At 32.7% G+C, this 17,942-nt stretch overlaps 1 protein-coding gene across 1 annotated transcript in view; it reads left to right on the forward strand.

The window, feature by feature from the left end:
* Nucleotides 1–17,686: 17,686 nt before the first annotated feature.
* The window catches only part of LOC127709140 (prostaglandin reductase-3-like), a 43,441-nt gene continuing 43,185 nt past the window's right edge, over nt 17,687–17,942 (forward strand). Inside the window, exon 1 of the mRNA XM_052214505.1 lies at nt 17,687–17,806. Within this exon, the coding sequence (XP_052070465.1) occupies nt 17,804–17,806 (3 nt within the window). The 5' untranslated portion in view covers nt 17,687–17,803. The remainder of the gene's footprint in view (nt 17,807–17,942) is intronic.

The following is a 17,942-nucleotide window of genomic DNA, read 5'->3' on the forward strand; positions in this document are numbered from 1 at the left end:
AGGGCAACCCTATATACTATATCAAAGGCCTAAGGCTGGAACAATGAAACAATTTTAAGGCACTAAAATTACAGGGCATTTGTTGAACATGAAGTCACAGTACATTCACGGTCGCTTTGTACAAGAAGTCACAGTACACTAGACTGAAAAGAACGCGAAGTCACAGCACACTTGCAAAATAAACCGACTATGTATATTCATTACATGCAAAAATGTACAGCAATTTTAGGGACCATGCTTGTGTGATATCAAAGACAAATGATTTTAAAGAGGGATTTATTCATGTTTTAGCATTTGTAGCAATATTTTCTAACTAAATTTTAAAAATCTTGGAACGCCATCGCACGTTTAGACAATACAACCAAACACTTTTGAATTGTATTATTATTTTTATATAAGTATGCATTAATATATGCAAAATTCATTCTGTAATACATCATGTTATAAAAAGTGAAGAATCAATATAGAAAAGAAATAAACATACCAAACTGATTGTATTGTTGTCATGTGGTGTTGCAAAATGGAAGTCACAGTACACCGGGAACGCGAAGGCACATTTCACAGGGAACACTGTTTACATAGTGTGAACATGTTGTATTAAAATACCAATTCTCCAAGGTCTATTCAAAAAGGGAGAAGTCCATGAAATCTGAAAACTTATATCAACCAACGGAACGAATGATAAGCAATTGCCATATTCCTGACTTGGTATAGGTATTTCCGAAGGAAATAGTAGATTAAAGCTGGTTTTAAAGCTAGCTAAATATCCCACTTGTATGACAGTTTTTTATTCTCCTTCGAACAACACCAAGAGACATAATTGGGTAACGTGACAATAATTGTTATTCCACTGTTTAAACATATTGATAGTTTAATCAATATTTGATTGGTCGAGACTAGTATCCTACGTGTCATTGAACAAATCTTCATATTCCATTCTGAGGATCATATTCCCCTCTGAAATGTCGGGATTACTTCGTGCGACGTTACGCGCGGTTAATGTTCATAACGTTTTGAACTTCTTATTCTTCTTAAAATAGCGATAGCAAAAATCATTATCATGTTCAAATTTATTTCAGACGATAAAACAAAAAGACTTATAATTAAATTTTGATCCTTACTGTTTATCAATGGGTATGTCGTGTTTAGTTTGACTTACAAAAACAAGCGGATAAGAAAAAAAATGTATGAAAAATAATATTTAATGTATTGATAGTAAACAAAACATAGGCAGTGGAATAAAACATTCATTTCCCTTTGCCTCGGGAGATATGAAGATTTGCTCACCCTCGAAAAATCATATTTCCCTCGGGCAGAGCCCTCGTGAAATATGAATATTCTTGGGTGAACAAATCTTCATATCTCCCTCCGGCACGGGAAATAAATGTATAATATCCAGCATCCAAAATTGTATGTACGATCGACAACCATTAAAGAACGTACTATGTTGACCGTCAGATGTCTGTGCGGTTGCCTGCTGTTGGGTTGATGTCTTACTAATATTTCCTTTTATTTAAAATAAAAAAAACTGTTATTAGAGATTTCCCCCAAAATGACATTACTCGACAAAAACCAACCTATCTGGCCTTATCTCGGCCTATTGAATTGAAGGATGACGGAGGGGAGCATAGACTGCATGAATTTTTGGCTCGTTGAATACACATACTTTGTTGAAATAAATGCTATTTAAAAATAAGCACAATCTGCTATTTCAATTCTTTACATATTTTGTTATTAAAATCGGGAGGATTTTATTGACAACCTTTTTAAGGGAATAATAAATTCAGTTACCGGTAATCAAATGCACCGATCATTACTTCTTAATGACTTGACCCATATATTTATTTCTCAACGGGTGAATTTTTAAAGCTACTAAATCAAAATTAAGTTTGAAAAAATTAAAATAATGGAATCTGAAGCTAGACAATTTTCTCATTTTTTATTTAAAAGTTATAAGATGAGAGTTTCAAACACGCCGGAATATAAAAGGTGCTCAAGACTGGCCTCTTTTTTTTTTTTTTTTTAGCAAACTTCTATAATTTATTTCAAGATATTTTTGTCAGAGGTAGAAATTCAGATCACTGATGCATCTATCTGATAGTACTTTGTCACCTTTCCGTAGAATTTTATCGAATGGAATTTATGAGGATGCATCTTCAAGAAAAAATACGACTACACTTTACTAAATCCGTTTTCTTTTTACTTCTTGTCTTTAATTATAATGATGCCTGGATACTAGGAAGAGTCTGTGCAAACGTATGCGTAACTTAACGTCATTCCTCACAAATTGTTTTTATGAAATATTTGGCGCTTAACATATGCAAATGCTTATGAAAAACGGACATGTACAGAATATTTGATTGAAGTTTTGTTAAGTATGATGACCAACATATGATAGCAAGGGGATATTATATTTACTAGTCTGTGTGTCAGTCCGTTCTCTCCCGTTCAAAATATAAAACGTATAAAATTATATACCAAATTAGAGTTTGACTAAGTGGTGCACTGAACATGGAAATGTGATCATATGAAGGGGCACGGTGTCTTATGGACACATATTCTTGTTGCAAATGTTTTGATTATACATGTACATATATATTTATCTTCCATGAACATGTATATGTATCTTCCATATTCATAACCGCCTCTTCGGTCTTGTGGTAGCGTGCTCGCCTCGACAGTAGCGCCCCAAGGGTGGTCACTATTGGTCTTGTTCCGATCGGCAGTAAAACCATTGCAAAGTGGGGCGGCTGTGCGGGATGTACAAGTACGCAGTCACGTCCAGTCGGAGTAGAGACGTTCAATCCGATGCCTCTCATTGAGAGAATGCCACGCTCTCTGCACGTTAAATATGCATGAGAAATTTGCCGCTGGTCGTTAAGCAACAAACTATCAATCAATCGACAACAGCGTAACTTGAATTTTGTCTCTAGTGAGGCAAATGATTTGAATCTTGGCAGTCAAAGCCTCAACAAAGACGTCACTTCCAATAGGGAGTGGACGGTTAATCGCAAAATAGGTTTCAATATTGACGAAGTCAAAAGAGAATAAGACTGCATGTATATTTAGGACAAGTAAAACAAAATAATCCAATAGATATGTAGACTGGGTCGACCATGATAACAGCATAAATTTCAATTGTACCTGGTAAAAGAGAGCATGTTACATAGGGGCAGATATTTTGTTTTGCAACAGGCCCTAAATGGATCCCTGGTTCTGTACCGTTTATACGTTAAGCTTAATGTACTCACCTACACTAGACTTGATTGAACGTCCCCATTCCTACTGGACGTGGCTGTGTATTTATACATCCCTGACAACCAAACGGACGACCCTTTTAAGCATGTTATGCTGTTGAATAGAGTCTTGTATAGAATACAGATAGGTTACACACTGGCACACATAGCATGTCTATGAAAAATCCAGAAAATAATATTTCTAGTGCGCATTAAATTAACACATTTCGATGAAACTGCTGGTTTAATTCTCAGTATTCAGGTCCTGATCAAAACAAAAATAACGGACAGAATTATATATATGACCTCCTCTAAAATGCTTTTGTACAAATTTGGGGGTATTAAAGTTAAGACCCACTATGTCTTTTAACTTTATACGTTTAGCTTTTGTCAAAATGCATGGAATTTAATAACTGGGTGACTATGAAGTCTTGCTTATAACAACTAAGGTACATGTCAGTAGGGAACAGACTACATACAATGTAGGAATGCCAAGGGTCTGTTGAAAACTATGTCTACCTAAAGTAACAAGTTCATTGTTAAGAAAAAGTCAAGCATCATGTAAGTTTCAAAGTTATGACTTCTTGTTTGAATCAGTTTTTTACAAAGTATACTTTTTCTGTTCCTTAAACAAGAAATTTCCATCTACCTTGTTCATTTTATGAAAGAAAGTGTGGGTTATATTTTTTTCAAGACGTTAACCATGAGGAATGAGTGAGTAAAGAGTAAAGCGGTTAACGTTTTGAACCGTCATCACTCTGTATTCTATACTATGAAATACACGGTATTTATTTTCTCTTTATCTCTCTTTTTTAAAGGTCAAAAGTTTTGTGAGGCGGTTGTCTCATTGCGTTAATGGAAGCCTATCACTTCCTGAGTGTGGGAGGTCTTGGGCTCGATCCTCAAATCAATGATTGGTGGCATCTATGCCAAGCACGCAATATCTAGGAGTAAGAACAAATATTGGTCGGTCCGCAGTCAGAATCATGTGTCTGGGTAGAATGACATGTCTTCCTGTGGTATAATATAAAGTCGTGTTCATATTTATCTTCTACACTGCATTCGAAATAAAACATCGAAAAGAAAAAGAAAAAAACAGCGTGTTGTTTTCACTGCATAGCGCATCCAAAGGCGGATTTAGGGAGGGGCATCCGCATCTGGAATCGAAATCTTATAATCTTATGTTGTTCTATGTTTGTTATCTAACACATTAATGATTTATGCAGTAAAACAAATTCGGTGACCCCTATATAAATAGTTTATCAATAAAATGGATAAAATACTATAAGTTTATTTACTTCAAGGGATATAAAAAAAATGCCTGGACATGTCTTTTGTATTTCGTCTCCGATAGTATTCCCGTTAAACAAAACGCACAGAACAATCCTTAATCGAGAACACCTTCTAAAATACAACCTATGTTGGGAATTTTTTATCAATACATTTTATAATAAATGAAAAATACTTTTGTTTAGAAATTAAATGGAAGCGATAGTCTATCTCAATTTTCAACTTTTACGAAGAGACAAAGTCTGACAAACACTGATTTCGATATTTGTGAAATTGTCAGAAAAATATCCTTCCAAAAAATGTTTTCCCAACAATAAATATAATATAAAGATAGATAGAAAAATATCGGATAACGAAAAAATAAGCATGCAAAACATAGAATAATGGGGCGTTCATCTGCAAAGAATAATGAAAAAGAATTGTCATAATCAAAACCGAGGGTTTCTTATCGTCGAGTTGCAAGTTGCGAGTTAAAAAGGCCGAGTTGCGAGTTACGAAAGTCGAGTTGCGAGTTATGGAGGTTGAGTTGCGAGTTACAAAAATATTATGTTTCTCTAATTTCTTAAGAATTATATATATATAAACGGTCGTGTCGTCTGATTTTTGAAACAGAATTTTCAGGTTTACTTCGCATTTAATAAACAAAGCATACATGTACCCAAACTTAGTTATACACTACATGAGGAAGGGTCCCGGTATTTTGATTGCAGGATTTTAAAGAGTTATGTGATACTTATCTATAAGAGTCTATATGTTGCAAAGTCACGCACGCTTAAATTTCTTTCATGAGAGCGACATTGTTCATTTTCTAAAATAAAACAGGATATACTGTAGATATAAGACAAAATGTATACCGTACTGAACAAATCAAGCATAAGAAAATAAACAATGTAGACAAATGAAATATACTTGTAAATTATCGACATTTCACAGAATATGGCACTGTGTTAGGCCTAAAGTAAATACTTATCAAAGGTACCAGGCTTATAATATTTTATACGCCAGACGCGCGTTTCATATATACAAGACTCGAATAAAGGATATTCATTAGCATACCAAGTACTAACTCTTCGTCTTTCGCAAAGGTTTAGGGTGATATAGGCACAATTACACATTTAACTTAGGAAAATATCTCATTAATGAGTCAGAAATGTAATAGGCTATGTGCTTTATGTGAAAAATTAAATAATTTTGAACTTTGTTAACTTTGTGATTCAACCCAAAGCGGAGAGTGCATATGTATACCAAATAGTTAATAATCGAGTTGTTCAATGTATATATATCTGAATACTACAACGCAAAAATAAGCATTCTATAGATGTGTTTCTATGGCATTATGGTAACTTCCTGGCATAAGAGATCATAATATGGATTTTTTTTTTAATTTGGAAAGACGTTATTCTACAATAAACTATACCACTGTTACAAAAAATAAAGGAACAGTTTTAAGGAATGAAATCCCCCTTTTTTTACGGTATGAGCACGGAAGCCTTATCTGTCACAAGTTTACCTTTTTACCTGCATGCAGCCTTGATATAAATGTTGTAGTTTCAGATATCAGCTGGGTATTGTACATTTTTGTATGATTAACCCGTTTTTTAGAAAGAAGTTACATATTCCAAAAACTGCGTCTTTTGTCTCTTTTACAAAAGTATCTTTGACAGCTACATGTATAGAATAAAGAATGAAAACGGGGAATGTGTCAAAGAGACAACAACCCAACCAAAATATACAAGTCAACCCAAGGCCACCAATGGGTCTTCAACACAGCGAGAAATCCCGCACCCAGAGGCAGCCCCGAGCAGGCCCCGAAACACAATGTACACTAGACCAAGCAAATGGACGCCATTCTATGCTCCGAAACATATAGATGAACCAAAATTAAAAAATATAGAAGACCAACAAAGGCTAGAAGTTCCTGACTTAGGACAGACGCAAAAATGCGGCGGGGTTAAACAGGTTTTATGAGCGCTCAACCTCCTCCTTCACCTCTAGCCAATTTAGACATATATAACTTAAACGTCCACAATTTTGAGTGTCACTGCCAAAGAATAAATTTTGGTATCTCTAACAAATATTGCCTCTGCAGCTGCCCCAAAGAGCCAACTCTTAGCGAAATCTGCAGAAGGGGTCTTTTCATATATGTTCTATAGTTTATTTGCTATCTCCCTTTACGTTTAATATGACGGTGCTAGCTATGAAATTTAATAATAATTAAACTACAAGCCTTTAGCTGTATTTAAAACGGCTATCTGTTTCTTCAGAAAGTAACCATACTATGCGTAGTGATTATGTAAGCAATTCATTCATTTTTTTTACACGAGACTCAGATAAAGTCCAATTAACAAAAAGAAACAACAATACTGTATACAATTCTATAAGCAGTCATCATTCAAAATTGTTAAAGAGGTTCACGCAAATCTAATTTCGTAACTCGTAACTCGACTTTCGTAACTCGCAACTCGACCTTCGTAACTCGCAACTCGACTTTCGTAACTCACAACTCGACCTTCGTAACTCGCAACTCGACCTTCGTAACTCGCAACTCGACTTTCGTAACTCGCAACTCGACCTTCGTAACTCGCAACTCGACTTTCGTAACTCGCAACTCGATACTCGACAACAAGTGAATCTCATCAAAACCATGAAAGATAACTCATATCTATCGTATGATACGTAAGGGATACGTGATCTTATGTCAGCAAAAATAAAGGCGGGATCTGGAGATTCACGTGATAAATAGTAATGCAAGATTTCTATCATTTTTCATCATGATTTTTTTCACAATTTTTTTATGTGGACGACAATCCCAGGTGTGATTTTAAAAGTCTTGGAATACTTTGTTTAAACTTGAGCAACGTATTTAGGGAACGACCATTTAACTTCAAAGCGGGGGGTTGGGGTTATGGTTTTTTTCTAAAAAAAAATATTCTGATCCCCAATTTGATGAAAAAAAAATATTGTGGTCAAGCAGATGACAAAAAAAATATTCTGAATCCAGATTTTCCCCATACCTTATAGTGTTAAATATTGAAAAAAAATAATTTGATTGATAGCGTTGAAAAACTAAATAAAATTGATCGCGCCATGCGCGAAAAAAAAATTCTGACTCAGACAAAAAACCATAACCCCCCTTGAAGTTAAATGGTTGCTCCCTTAATGAAATTCAATGATTGGCAATAACCAGTCCCATTAGGGCCGTACATCGAGTTACGTACGTATGTCAATTTATTGGAAATCTCTACTTGACGTTCACGTATCCTTGCTTTATGTTTATGTTTGCTAAAAACGCCTTTTATTAAATTTTATTCAGCACGAATATACATATAAAATTAACATAAACGGTACAAATTTGAAGTTATTTGAAGTGAAATTCAGCAAAATTTGTGCTTCAATTATAATTTATGTATCTGCATTTTAAATACGTTTAAGCAATACAAATGTTAAGTTGATTGAACCTTGAGACATCACTGAACACATTCATTTATATCGAACTAAATTAGAGAGTGAGGGGCAGCAAATGGAATTGAAGCATCTCGAAAACCAATTTTGTGATTTCATTATTATGATTTATCATATACTTAGCTTTAATATAATAGTTTGTACGTATGTGTATAAATTCACACCCAGACTGACAACCCATACCAGCCCTATGTGATGTCACGTGGTCGTGCTGATATGGGTTATCAGCCTGTGTGCGTTCGTACATCGGTAATATATGATATCGGATATGAAAAAGGCCATGTGTTATGTATTAATCTGTAAGTAATGACTGATGATATTATGATGTGATATTAATATTATACACATCATACATATAAAACTAATCGTGTATTGCAGATTATGCAAAGGGAATGCGTTATAATAAGGTATCAATTTTAACTATTCGCGCTTATCCAACACTATGTGATCCCCGATAGCAACATATATCCATCGATCGTGTTTAAGATAGCCATACTGTCATGTAATTGCGTATCCCCTTCCTGACGTGTTCTCAATCTTAGAACTCATTCAAGCCAATATAATCTTAGCCACATCATAAGCAGCCAATCTGAACTAACTGGTGTTAAGTTATAATTTTAGGATGGCGTGTTAATCGACTGAAACTAATAGCTTTGCATCGTAATAATTCGAAGCAAAAATGACGACGTTGGATTTGATAAGTCAGAGTAAATACAGGTGAATAAATTGGTATCAGTATGATTTTCTATAGAATATATGAAGTCAAAATACCAGCAGAAGTCGATGAAATTTTAAATACCTATCAAGTTGTGTTTTGTTGATTTTTTATGTTAAGCCTCTAAGGAATATATCAGAAATAGAAAAGTAAAGTATATACGATCCGGGTAAACTTATCAATCCTTCAAATAAACTTATTCTAAAAGGTTACCAATTCAACACGGTAATTAGATCTTTGAACATTGTTTTTATTGGTATAAATATTGATTTTGTTATCAGTAAATTAAATTCATACTTAATAGTTTTGTTATACACGTGTATATGCACTTTAACGGTACTAAAATATGTCGATACCTTTATTTTAGCATTGCACAAGGTCATGTTTTTTCTCTGACTGTTAATGACGTCTTTACACTAAATTCATTGGATGTTGGATGTGTATATATATACTGATTGATATTTTAGTCTTAGATACATAATTTTTTTTATTAGTTGTCATTGGTTTTGAATTAGCTGTCAGTAACTGCGAGTACTCTCAGAATGAGATCTGTACTTAGTGTCATTTTTATTGTTAGTGATGAGGGATGGATAAATACCCTGACACGTTCGGTCTGTGTTTTTGTTTTATGTTTTACTGCTTTGTATCGAAATGATTTTTATAGTTTGCTCTTATGTTTTGCTGTTACACTACTGTCCCAGGTAAGGGGGAGGGTTAACGCTCACAAACATGTTTAACACCGCCACATTCTTTATGTGCCTGTCCCAAGTCAGGAGCCTGTAGTCCAGTGGTTGTCATTAGTTCATGTCTGTCATATTTTTTTTTTCGTTAATTGATTTGTTATAAATTAGGACGTTAGTTTTCCCAATTGAATTGTTTCATATTTTTCATGTCGGGGCCTTTGTAAAGAAGACTATACGGTATGTGTTTTTTCTCATTGTTGAAGGCCGTACGGTTGCCTATAATGGCTTACATCCACTTATATTCGAACATTGGTAGATAGTTGTCTCATTGGCAATCATGCCTCCTTATTTTTATATTGACAGTTCGTCTCATCGAAATGCCAATCACATAACCTTCAGAATATATACGTTATCTGAAAACAAGTACTCTCATGAACAATGATTTGTCACCTGTTAATCTTATTTACAATCACACATCGTCTATATATATTTTCCTCTATGCACATGAAGAAATATCCTGAAATAATTACAGTCTCTAAGAATAAAAATGAATTCTATAAAATACTGAAGTAAGTGACACAAAAAAACAATAGACTTGCGTCACAGCTGTACTTTATTTCAATCAAGATAAAATCTAAGAACTAGTAACACGTTATTTACTTCCGTGTTATCATATCTTAACTGTAATACAAAAAGTTAGCCCATGGAACAATGCCATTTCAGTTATTATTATACCAAGTTTTAGGGCTATTTTCCCTCATAGGAAGGGTCTGTATTTTAAAGATTAGAGATTAGCCTGAATTTACAGAAACAATTATAATAATTTTCAAATTAGACTTACTGACATGCTACACACATTAATTGAACTTACTTGTGGGTGTGTTATTATTTTCTTATGACCATACAATGTTATATGATGTTATCAACTAGTGTACATGGTTGTAATTGCCACGAAGCGTGATTTTTCATGTTTTGCCATCACGAAGCAATTCTATACCGTCAAATGCAGAAGATTATTAAATTACTTGCACAATATACAACAAGTTACCATTAGACCAAGATAATTGTAAGCTTTTAAATATGACAGCTCTAATGGTAGAAATAATTAAGATTTTTGATGAAATGAAAAACGCATAATGTTTAAGATATAAATATGCCAAAGCGGCTTTCAAGGGAATTACCAAAAAGAATCACAAAAAGAATGCCAATGTCGAGGAAGACGTGTTTATTACTATAAAATGAATTTTTTTTTAATAACCTGACAATGTAGTTTTCCTATTGAACGACATGAATACAATGTCATTCATAGCCTGGTTGAGATTTAACTATTTTGTCCCGTATCAGGTTTTGATTTAAGGTAATTTACCATTAAGTTGTTGTCACTTCAACTTGAGGGAACATATATTAAGTTCATTATGATAAAAACAATTATCAAATATATGCCAAATTAGGGTTTTGAAACTGATTTCGCGGTTAATTGAACATGGAAATGTGATTATTAGAAAAAAGGTAAAACAAAAATACTGAATTCAAAGGTAAATTCAAAAAGGGGTGTCCATAAAAACTGATAAAGTTAAAGTTAAACGTTAGACTTGATCAACCAACGGACGAATGGAAAACAGCCATCATATTCCTGACTTGTTACAGGCATTTTCTGAAGAAAGTAGTGAGTAAATCCTGGTTTTTTGAGCTAGCTTAACCTCCCTTTAATTATTAAACTGGGACCGGTTGTTCAACTTGTCGTTAACTTAACGTTAGCGTTAAAAACGTGTTGAAACGTGTCGTTAAATACACTTTAAGCGCATGGTTAAAATGATGTTGTACGGTTGTTTGTACAAAGCTTTGTGAAGTTTAGGTATCCAATACAAAAAGGTTAGTCCTTAGGATTGTAGCTAATTGAAATATTCAATGAAGGAAATATGGTTTGCCAAGATCTCACCCTTATCAAAAGTTACGTTTTATACGTGGGATTACCTGAAATTGATTTATTCCTAATTCTTTGATAAGACTCTCGCAGTAATAGGTTTTTTTTACAAGCAAAAACAATATTGTTTAAAGCTATGTCCGCAGGAACAACAACATATTTGTTGTGAAAAGACTTTAGACATTTTACAGCTTGTCTGTCTCTGAATACGGACGATTTACACAGTTTTTAAACTACGCTGCAATTTGAATGTGGTAAGGTACGATATCAACCAATATTCTTGTAAATTGAAGTCAACACGTTTAATTATGCACTTTTCATGAATTTGTGACGTGCAAATGTCGAGTGAGCAGTGTACTGTTACTATTCAGTGTTTTTGTGTAAAAGCTTCAATCATTTTTTGTCGTCCATACAAAATACGATGTTAACTATTTCATGTTGTGGTGTACTTACAATGTAGGACATTAATTTAACTTCTTACAATACTGTAACCATTTTCATAAAACCTAACATCTTTACTAACTGCTTATGTCATAGAACGTCGTTAGTATTTCAGATATACCCAAATTAAATGATTCTACGAATATCATAGCTTCCGAATGTAATTTGCTTTGAAACAAAATTCAAAGCCAGCTCATATCGCGGAACAACATGGTTGAAATATGAATAAAACATATAAAGATATAACATTTTATTTTATTGGTTTTCATGCGGAAATTGACAATTTGGATTCAACCACCAAATAATGTTTTTATTAGATGTCAAACATTGTTAATTAAAATAGTTTTGATTACAATATATTGATCACAACACTTGATAAAAGAGGGTGAAATGGACCTCGCCATCTCGTCTCGTTTCATGCTGCTTTAAATTAAACACGATAAGAGCTATCAAAAACTTCTTGGATACATATCTGTCTATTTGTTGTAGCTATTACATGTGTTTGGATTCATGCATGATGCTAGTATGGGTTAAAACGAGTCTGTTGTCATTAAAAATCAAGGTTACCTGTCAATAGAACGTTTGAGAAGAAAATAGCCATAAGTGTTATGGTAAATGAATCAATGTAACATACATGAGATAGATTTCTTTTCATTAAGCTGATATAAGGATAATAGATCATGATGAAATAAAATAACAAAACTTTACGCATGAAATCTATAGAGTCTTGTTTTCATTTTTTATAAAGAGACAGGCCTACCAAAAGTAACATTCAAAATTAAAAATTTCACAATAAAATAATGGAAAAAGAAAAGCCTTTGTTTTTTTTTTGTTTTTTTTTTTGGTTGGTTGGTTGGGGGATGATAATAAATTATTACACAGTAGAAAGCCGAGAATAGTCTGTTCGTGTCGTTTTTATTCTGCAGTTAAATAGTTTTAACAACAAATAACTTTATTTTTAATTACTCGATATCGGATGACATAACATAATTCGAGATCCATGTTTTATTGATATGACAGCTACCGTTGTATGGCAATTTATTTTACATGTTGACATTTACTTCAAATTATAACACATAGGATACGTGAAATCTGCTTTTTAGCTCATCTGAACCAATGTGATATATTCTTATTACTTGGCGTCCGTCGTCCGTTAACTCTTACAGAAATCTTATCGTTTGAAACTACTGGGCCAATTGGAACTAAAATTGGCCACAATCATCATTGCGATATCTAAAAAAGATGTTTCAATGTCAAAAAGACAACTTTAACCTAGGACAAAATGGCGTTAAATAAAGTAACATACAAAGGTAAATTTAAATACAGTACTTGCAACCTTAGGCGTTACTATTTTAGCGATCAATCAGCGGCCATCGATCAGTCACCGATCAGTCAAGTTCGCGTCAAACTCAAGTCACCGTCAGACTTATAGTAAAAATATTTGACTGATCGGACGGACCGGGCGGATTGACCTTTCTGACGGATTGAACTCTACTACGTCACATGTTGAACTGATACAAATTACGGAATCTTAGTTTCGTTTCATTTAATTAAAATGGCGCCACGGAAAATACGAATCGTTCAAGTACAGAAGCTCGACATTTTATTATTAATCTTTCAGCAAAGTTTTAAGAATTAAAAGAGAAGAGAAATATGCAGATAAAACTAAATTTAAATATTATTAAAGAATTGTGATTGTCGTTTTTATTTAGGCTATTTTTTTCAGACCTCGATGAGTGCTTAGACGTTGTTTATCTCGACTGTTAAATAAATTTTCCGAAAATGCTCTAAAAAATGAAATGAAAGGATCATTCATTGCAAATTTCGGTGTATTATTTTCTATTATCTTTAAAACCGCTATACAAATATATATCTTCTAATAGAACTGTTCGGTCATTAGTGAACGGGAGAACTTTTTCTCTCACCTTTTCTTATGACATTACTTGAAAAACCCAAAGCCTCATATATCTTGTAACATGAACAAAACCAAAATGTTGTATTCAATATGTAGGGCAAACTGGACGTGAATTTTTTCAAACGAACACAAGAACCTCTATATATCAAAGACTTTCTGTCACTGAATCAAAGTTTAGAAAACAGCCTCCATGTGTTTGATCATACAATTAAACTTAGTCTTTTATATAGTTCAGAAATTTGGGGATATTTTAATCCTTTCAAAAAAAAGTTAAAATCTATGACTTCAACTGTAGATCAGGCTTATCCTAAGGTTCTTTCAGAAAATCCGCGTAGAAGGTTATTCTAAAGTGTGCACCACATTTTTTATGTTATTTCTTCATAGACAGAAAAAATATTACAGTCATTCCTTAAATAAAATAATTGTAATAATTTACACAACGTTACTTTTTTCAATATAAACATTCAAATTATTTTGTTTTTTGTTGTTTTTGATTAATTTACAACATCTTTACAAAGACCACATTCTGACTTCGATATTAAGTAGACCATACAAGAGATGTTCATTATCTTTCTTCTGTTGTGAGTTTAACTAGTAAGTTATTTTGTGTCATGCATTGGTATTGATGTCATCTCGTATGTTTTTAAATATGAAGAAAGTGGTAGTCCTTTTGTCTTATACGTCAATGAGACACAAAAAAAAAAAAAAAACGACAAAAAATAAAAGACGGGACAACATTCATTCTTCAACAAAAGAATACATCACAAGAATATAAGTTTTGTAAGAAAAAGACCAAATTCGCGAGACGTTGTGAACTTGAATAGCCAAGGGAAACCGCGGAACCCAGTGTCTCGCCTACTTTTGCTGTTAGTCGCAGGCTCAACAAAAATGGGGAAATAATTATTAAAAATTTTCCTCTAGATACTATCTTTTGAATGTAAGAAGCTTCTGTTCAAGTTTGGTAAGAATCCAGGATGGTTTATGAATCTAATAAATGTTTTAAAAACTTTCACTGCAGACTGTATGTAATGTTAACTGGAAGAAAAACTAAGTCCATTTATAAGTAATATACGGAAAAACAGGATACTAGCTTTTGATCATAAACAAGCTTCTGTCCAAGTTTGGTACAAATCCAGGATAGTTTAAGAAAGTTATTAAAATTTTGAAAACTTTAACCACAGAGTGAATGTAATGTTAACTGGCAGAAAAACCAAGTCCATTTATAAGTAAAATACGGATAAACAGGATTTTTTTTAACAAAATTTACTTTTGAATACTATCTTATGATCATAAACAAGCTTCTGTCCAAATATGGTACAAATCCAGGATAGTTTAAGAAAGTTATTAAAATTTGAAAAACTTTAACCACAGAGTGAATGTAATGTTAACTGGCAGAAGAACTAAGTCCATGTATAAGTAAAATACGGATTAACCCGTTTTTTTTTTAACAAAATTTACTTTTGAATACTAACAAGCTTCTGTCCAAGTATGGTACAAATCCAGGATAGTTTAAGAAAGTTATTAAAATTTAGCCACAGAGTGAATGTAATGTTAACTGGCAGAAAAACTAAGTCCATTTATGAGTAAAATACGGATAAACAAGATTTTTTTTTACAAAATTTACTTCTGGATACTATCTTATGATCATGATTAAGCTTCTGTCCAAGTTTGGTAGAAATCCAGGATAGTTTAAGAAAGTTATTAAAATTTGAAAAACTTTAACCATAGAGTGAATATTTGTGGACGCCGACGACGACGACGGAATGTAATATCGCTATGTCACGCTTTTGCGACAAAAGTCGCAGTCTCGACAAAAATCAAGCTATTAAACATAAAAATAAAATAATTTTTTAATTATCCGGAACTCTTCACAAACAAAACCTTCATGTATGCATTGAATAAATAGTAGGCCACTCTTTTAAAATGATTACAACGTAGAATTAAGTACTTATTCTCGTAATCAATAAGATATTTTGTGAATTAACCCCATCAACTTAATGTTTTTTACAATGAATAAACGTATTTTTGGATTATTTAATGATATCATCTCTGAACATTATTATTCTTTAAAATGAAACTGTTGTATGTGATGGTATAAAAAATATTTAAAACAAATCTTTTAAAGTTTTGTGAAAAGAAAGTTTCATTTTATGTATCGAAATGTGGGATTATTTAAATCCCCACTGGAAGGCCTCTGACAGACTGAGTGAGCGTAAAATCATTGTTATCGATAGCCGATGGCAAACAAGTTAAAGGTAAATGATTTAGTATTATTACCAACAAAAGTTTTACGGTTGTCTACGTCTAGGTTAGTCTATGAAAACGATTCTATATCCTAGAATGGAAAGTTCATATGCACTAATATTTTTTTCAAAGGTCAATTTTTTTTTTCAACTTTTATATGCCTCAAACTTCTAAGAGTTTAACTTATACCAAAAATTCTGCACTATACCCCCCCCCCCCCCCCCCCCCCCCCTTAGAGATCATATCTGGGAACCAGTAGGTGAACAAAACAGAATATCTATGAATATTGAATATCTCCCCAAAAGAGGCGTGGTTTGTGAAACAGCTGTATGTACAAAGTGCAACCTATACTAAAAAAAATTCAAATAGAAAAATCTTGACAAACACTTTTCCTCACAACAATACTTATTTATCAGAATCATAGCCTAAAAGAAATCACTGCATGCACTCTTAACTTTTCTTTTAAAGTACATTTAATACTCACACCCCTGTTTCAATTTGAAAACAAGCCTGAAGACTTTAAATATTCTTAGCTTACCCTATGTGCGTGTTTTCTGACATGAAATTCCTAGAACTTGTATGAAACTACTCTGATAACAAATTGAAAGAATTTCAGAATACTATAAATGTAAAGTTTAATAGTTAATCATTCCAACATTCAAGATTATATAGTGTACAATCCTGCCTCTGTCTCCAGTCCACATCTTACTATATGCTTGTATTTTTTATGCCATGGTCACAAGAAAGCACAGTAAGGTGCTTAGGCTTACTTATGGGTTCTTGAAAGGACATAAATACCCCAGCAACAATCTTCATCAAGGATAGATCTCTGAGTTTCAATGACTGCAAAGAGTAAATACAAGCACTTCTTAACAATTTGAGTTACATATATGCACATATTATGAATTTATTTTGCATACAGGGCTTTAGGTAAACTATGCATACTGCAAATTCAGGTCTTTTTGTCTATACTTTTCATGTTTGGGTTGGTAAAGGTGATTCCGTCTGTGATATGTTATAATAATACAGTTGAAGCTAAATCTATAAGTTTTAACGCTACTGTTTAGTACTTTTCTTTTGTTCCATCTTTATTGTTGCTAAAATAAAGAATGATATAATGTCCACACTTTATTTGTTATTGCAATCGATAAAACTAAGGAGGTGTAAGAACCATTTAAATGAAATAATTCTTTTTGATGGAATATTATCAGTGCAGTAATAATCCTATTGTAGCATATATTGTTACAGAGGATGCGTTTACAAAAAGTAAAGACTGTTCAAAAATTTAATTAAATTTACGATAAGGAAAAAGGGAGTAATTAATTATATCTGCATGTTTGAATTATCTTTGGTTTTGTGAATTATTTCATTAAAATTTGAGATAATGTAAAAACAAAAGAGATAAAACAATTAATTCATGCATTCGTATGTAATTTGTAAGCAGTGATAAAATTTTATGAAATAAATAACACCCATTAACAGAAGGTTATCATTTTTTTATTTGCTTAAAATATGTGACAATTAATCATGGAATGTCATATTTGAAATCTGAAATATTTTTAGAATTTGCTTTTTACGCGTAGATTTCATTTTATTAACAAAATTAATAAATAATGTAACAACGATATTGTGTCTTTATCAGTAACAAAAATATAAAATATACATTCATCTTTTAAATTTTTTTCATTGTTTGGTATGAACAACGCGCCTCACACGTATTAAATGGGTTATATAAGTTTCTAAATATTTAGAACAAGGAAGGATACTACACCGACATTCAAGTGCTTGACAAAGAAGCAAATTTATTTCCGGAAAACGATAAAGTGTCGAAGTAATGTAATGTTTATAGTATAATCCTTGTTGTTTAGCAAAAGGCGGTCATTAAAATTTTTTATGGTAAGTAACATGTAAAAGAATTTGAATTCAGTGACTGTAACGCATCATTATATCGTGAGATTTGCATTTGTTTGTTTTCTGACGTAGTGACGACGCTAAATTACGGTAACAATTTCGTCAAATTTTAGATTGAAGT

This window comes from Mytilus californianus, unplaced genomic scaffold, assembly GCF_021869535.1.
Source record: "Mytilus californianus isolate M0D057914Y unplaced genomic scaffold, xbMytCali1.0.p SCAF_7, whole genome shotgun sequence".
Lineage (NCBI taxonomy): Eukaryota > Metazoa > Mollusca > Bivalvia > Mytilida > Mytilidae > Mytilus > Mytilus californianus.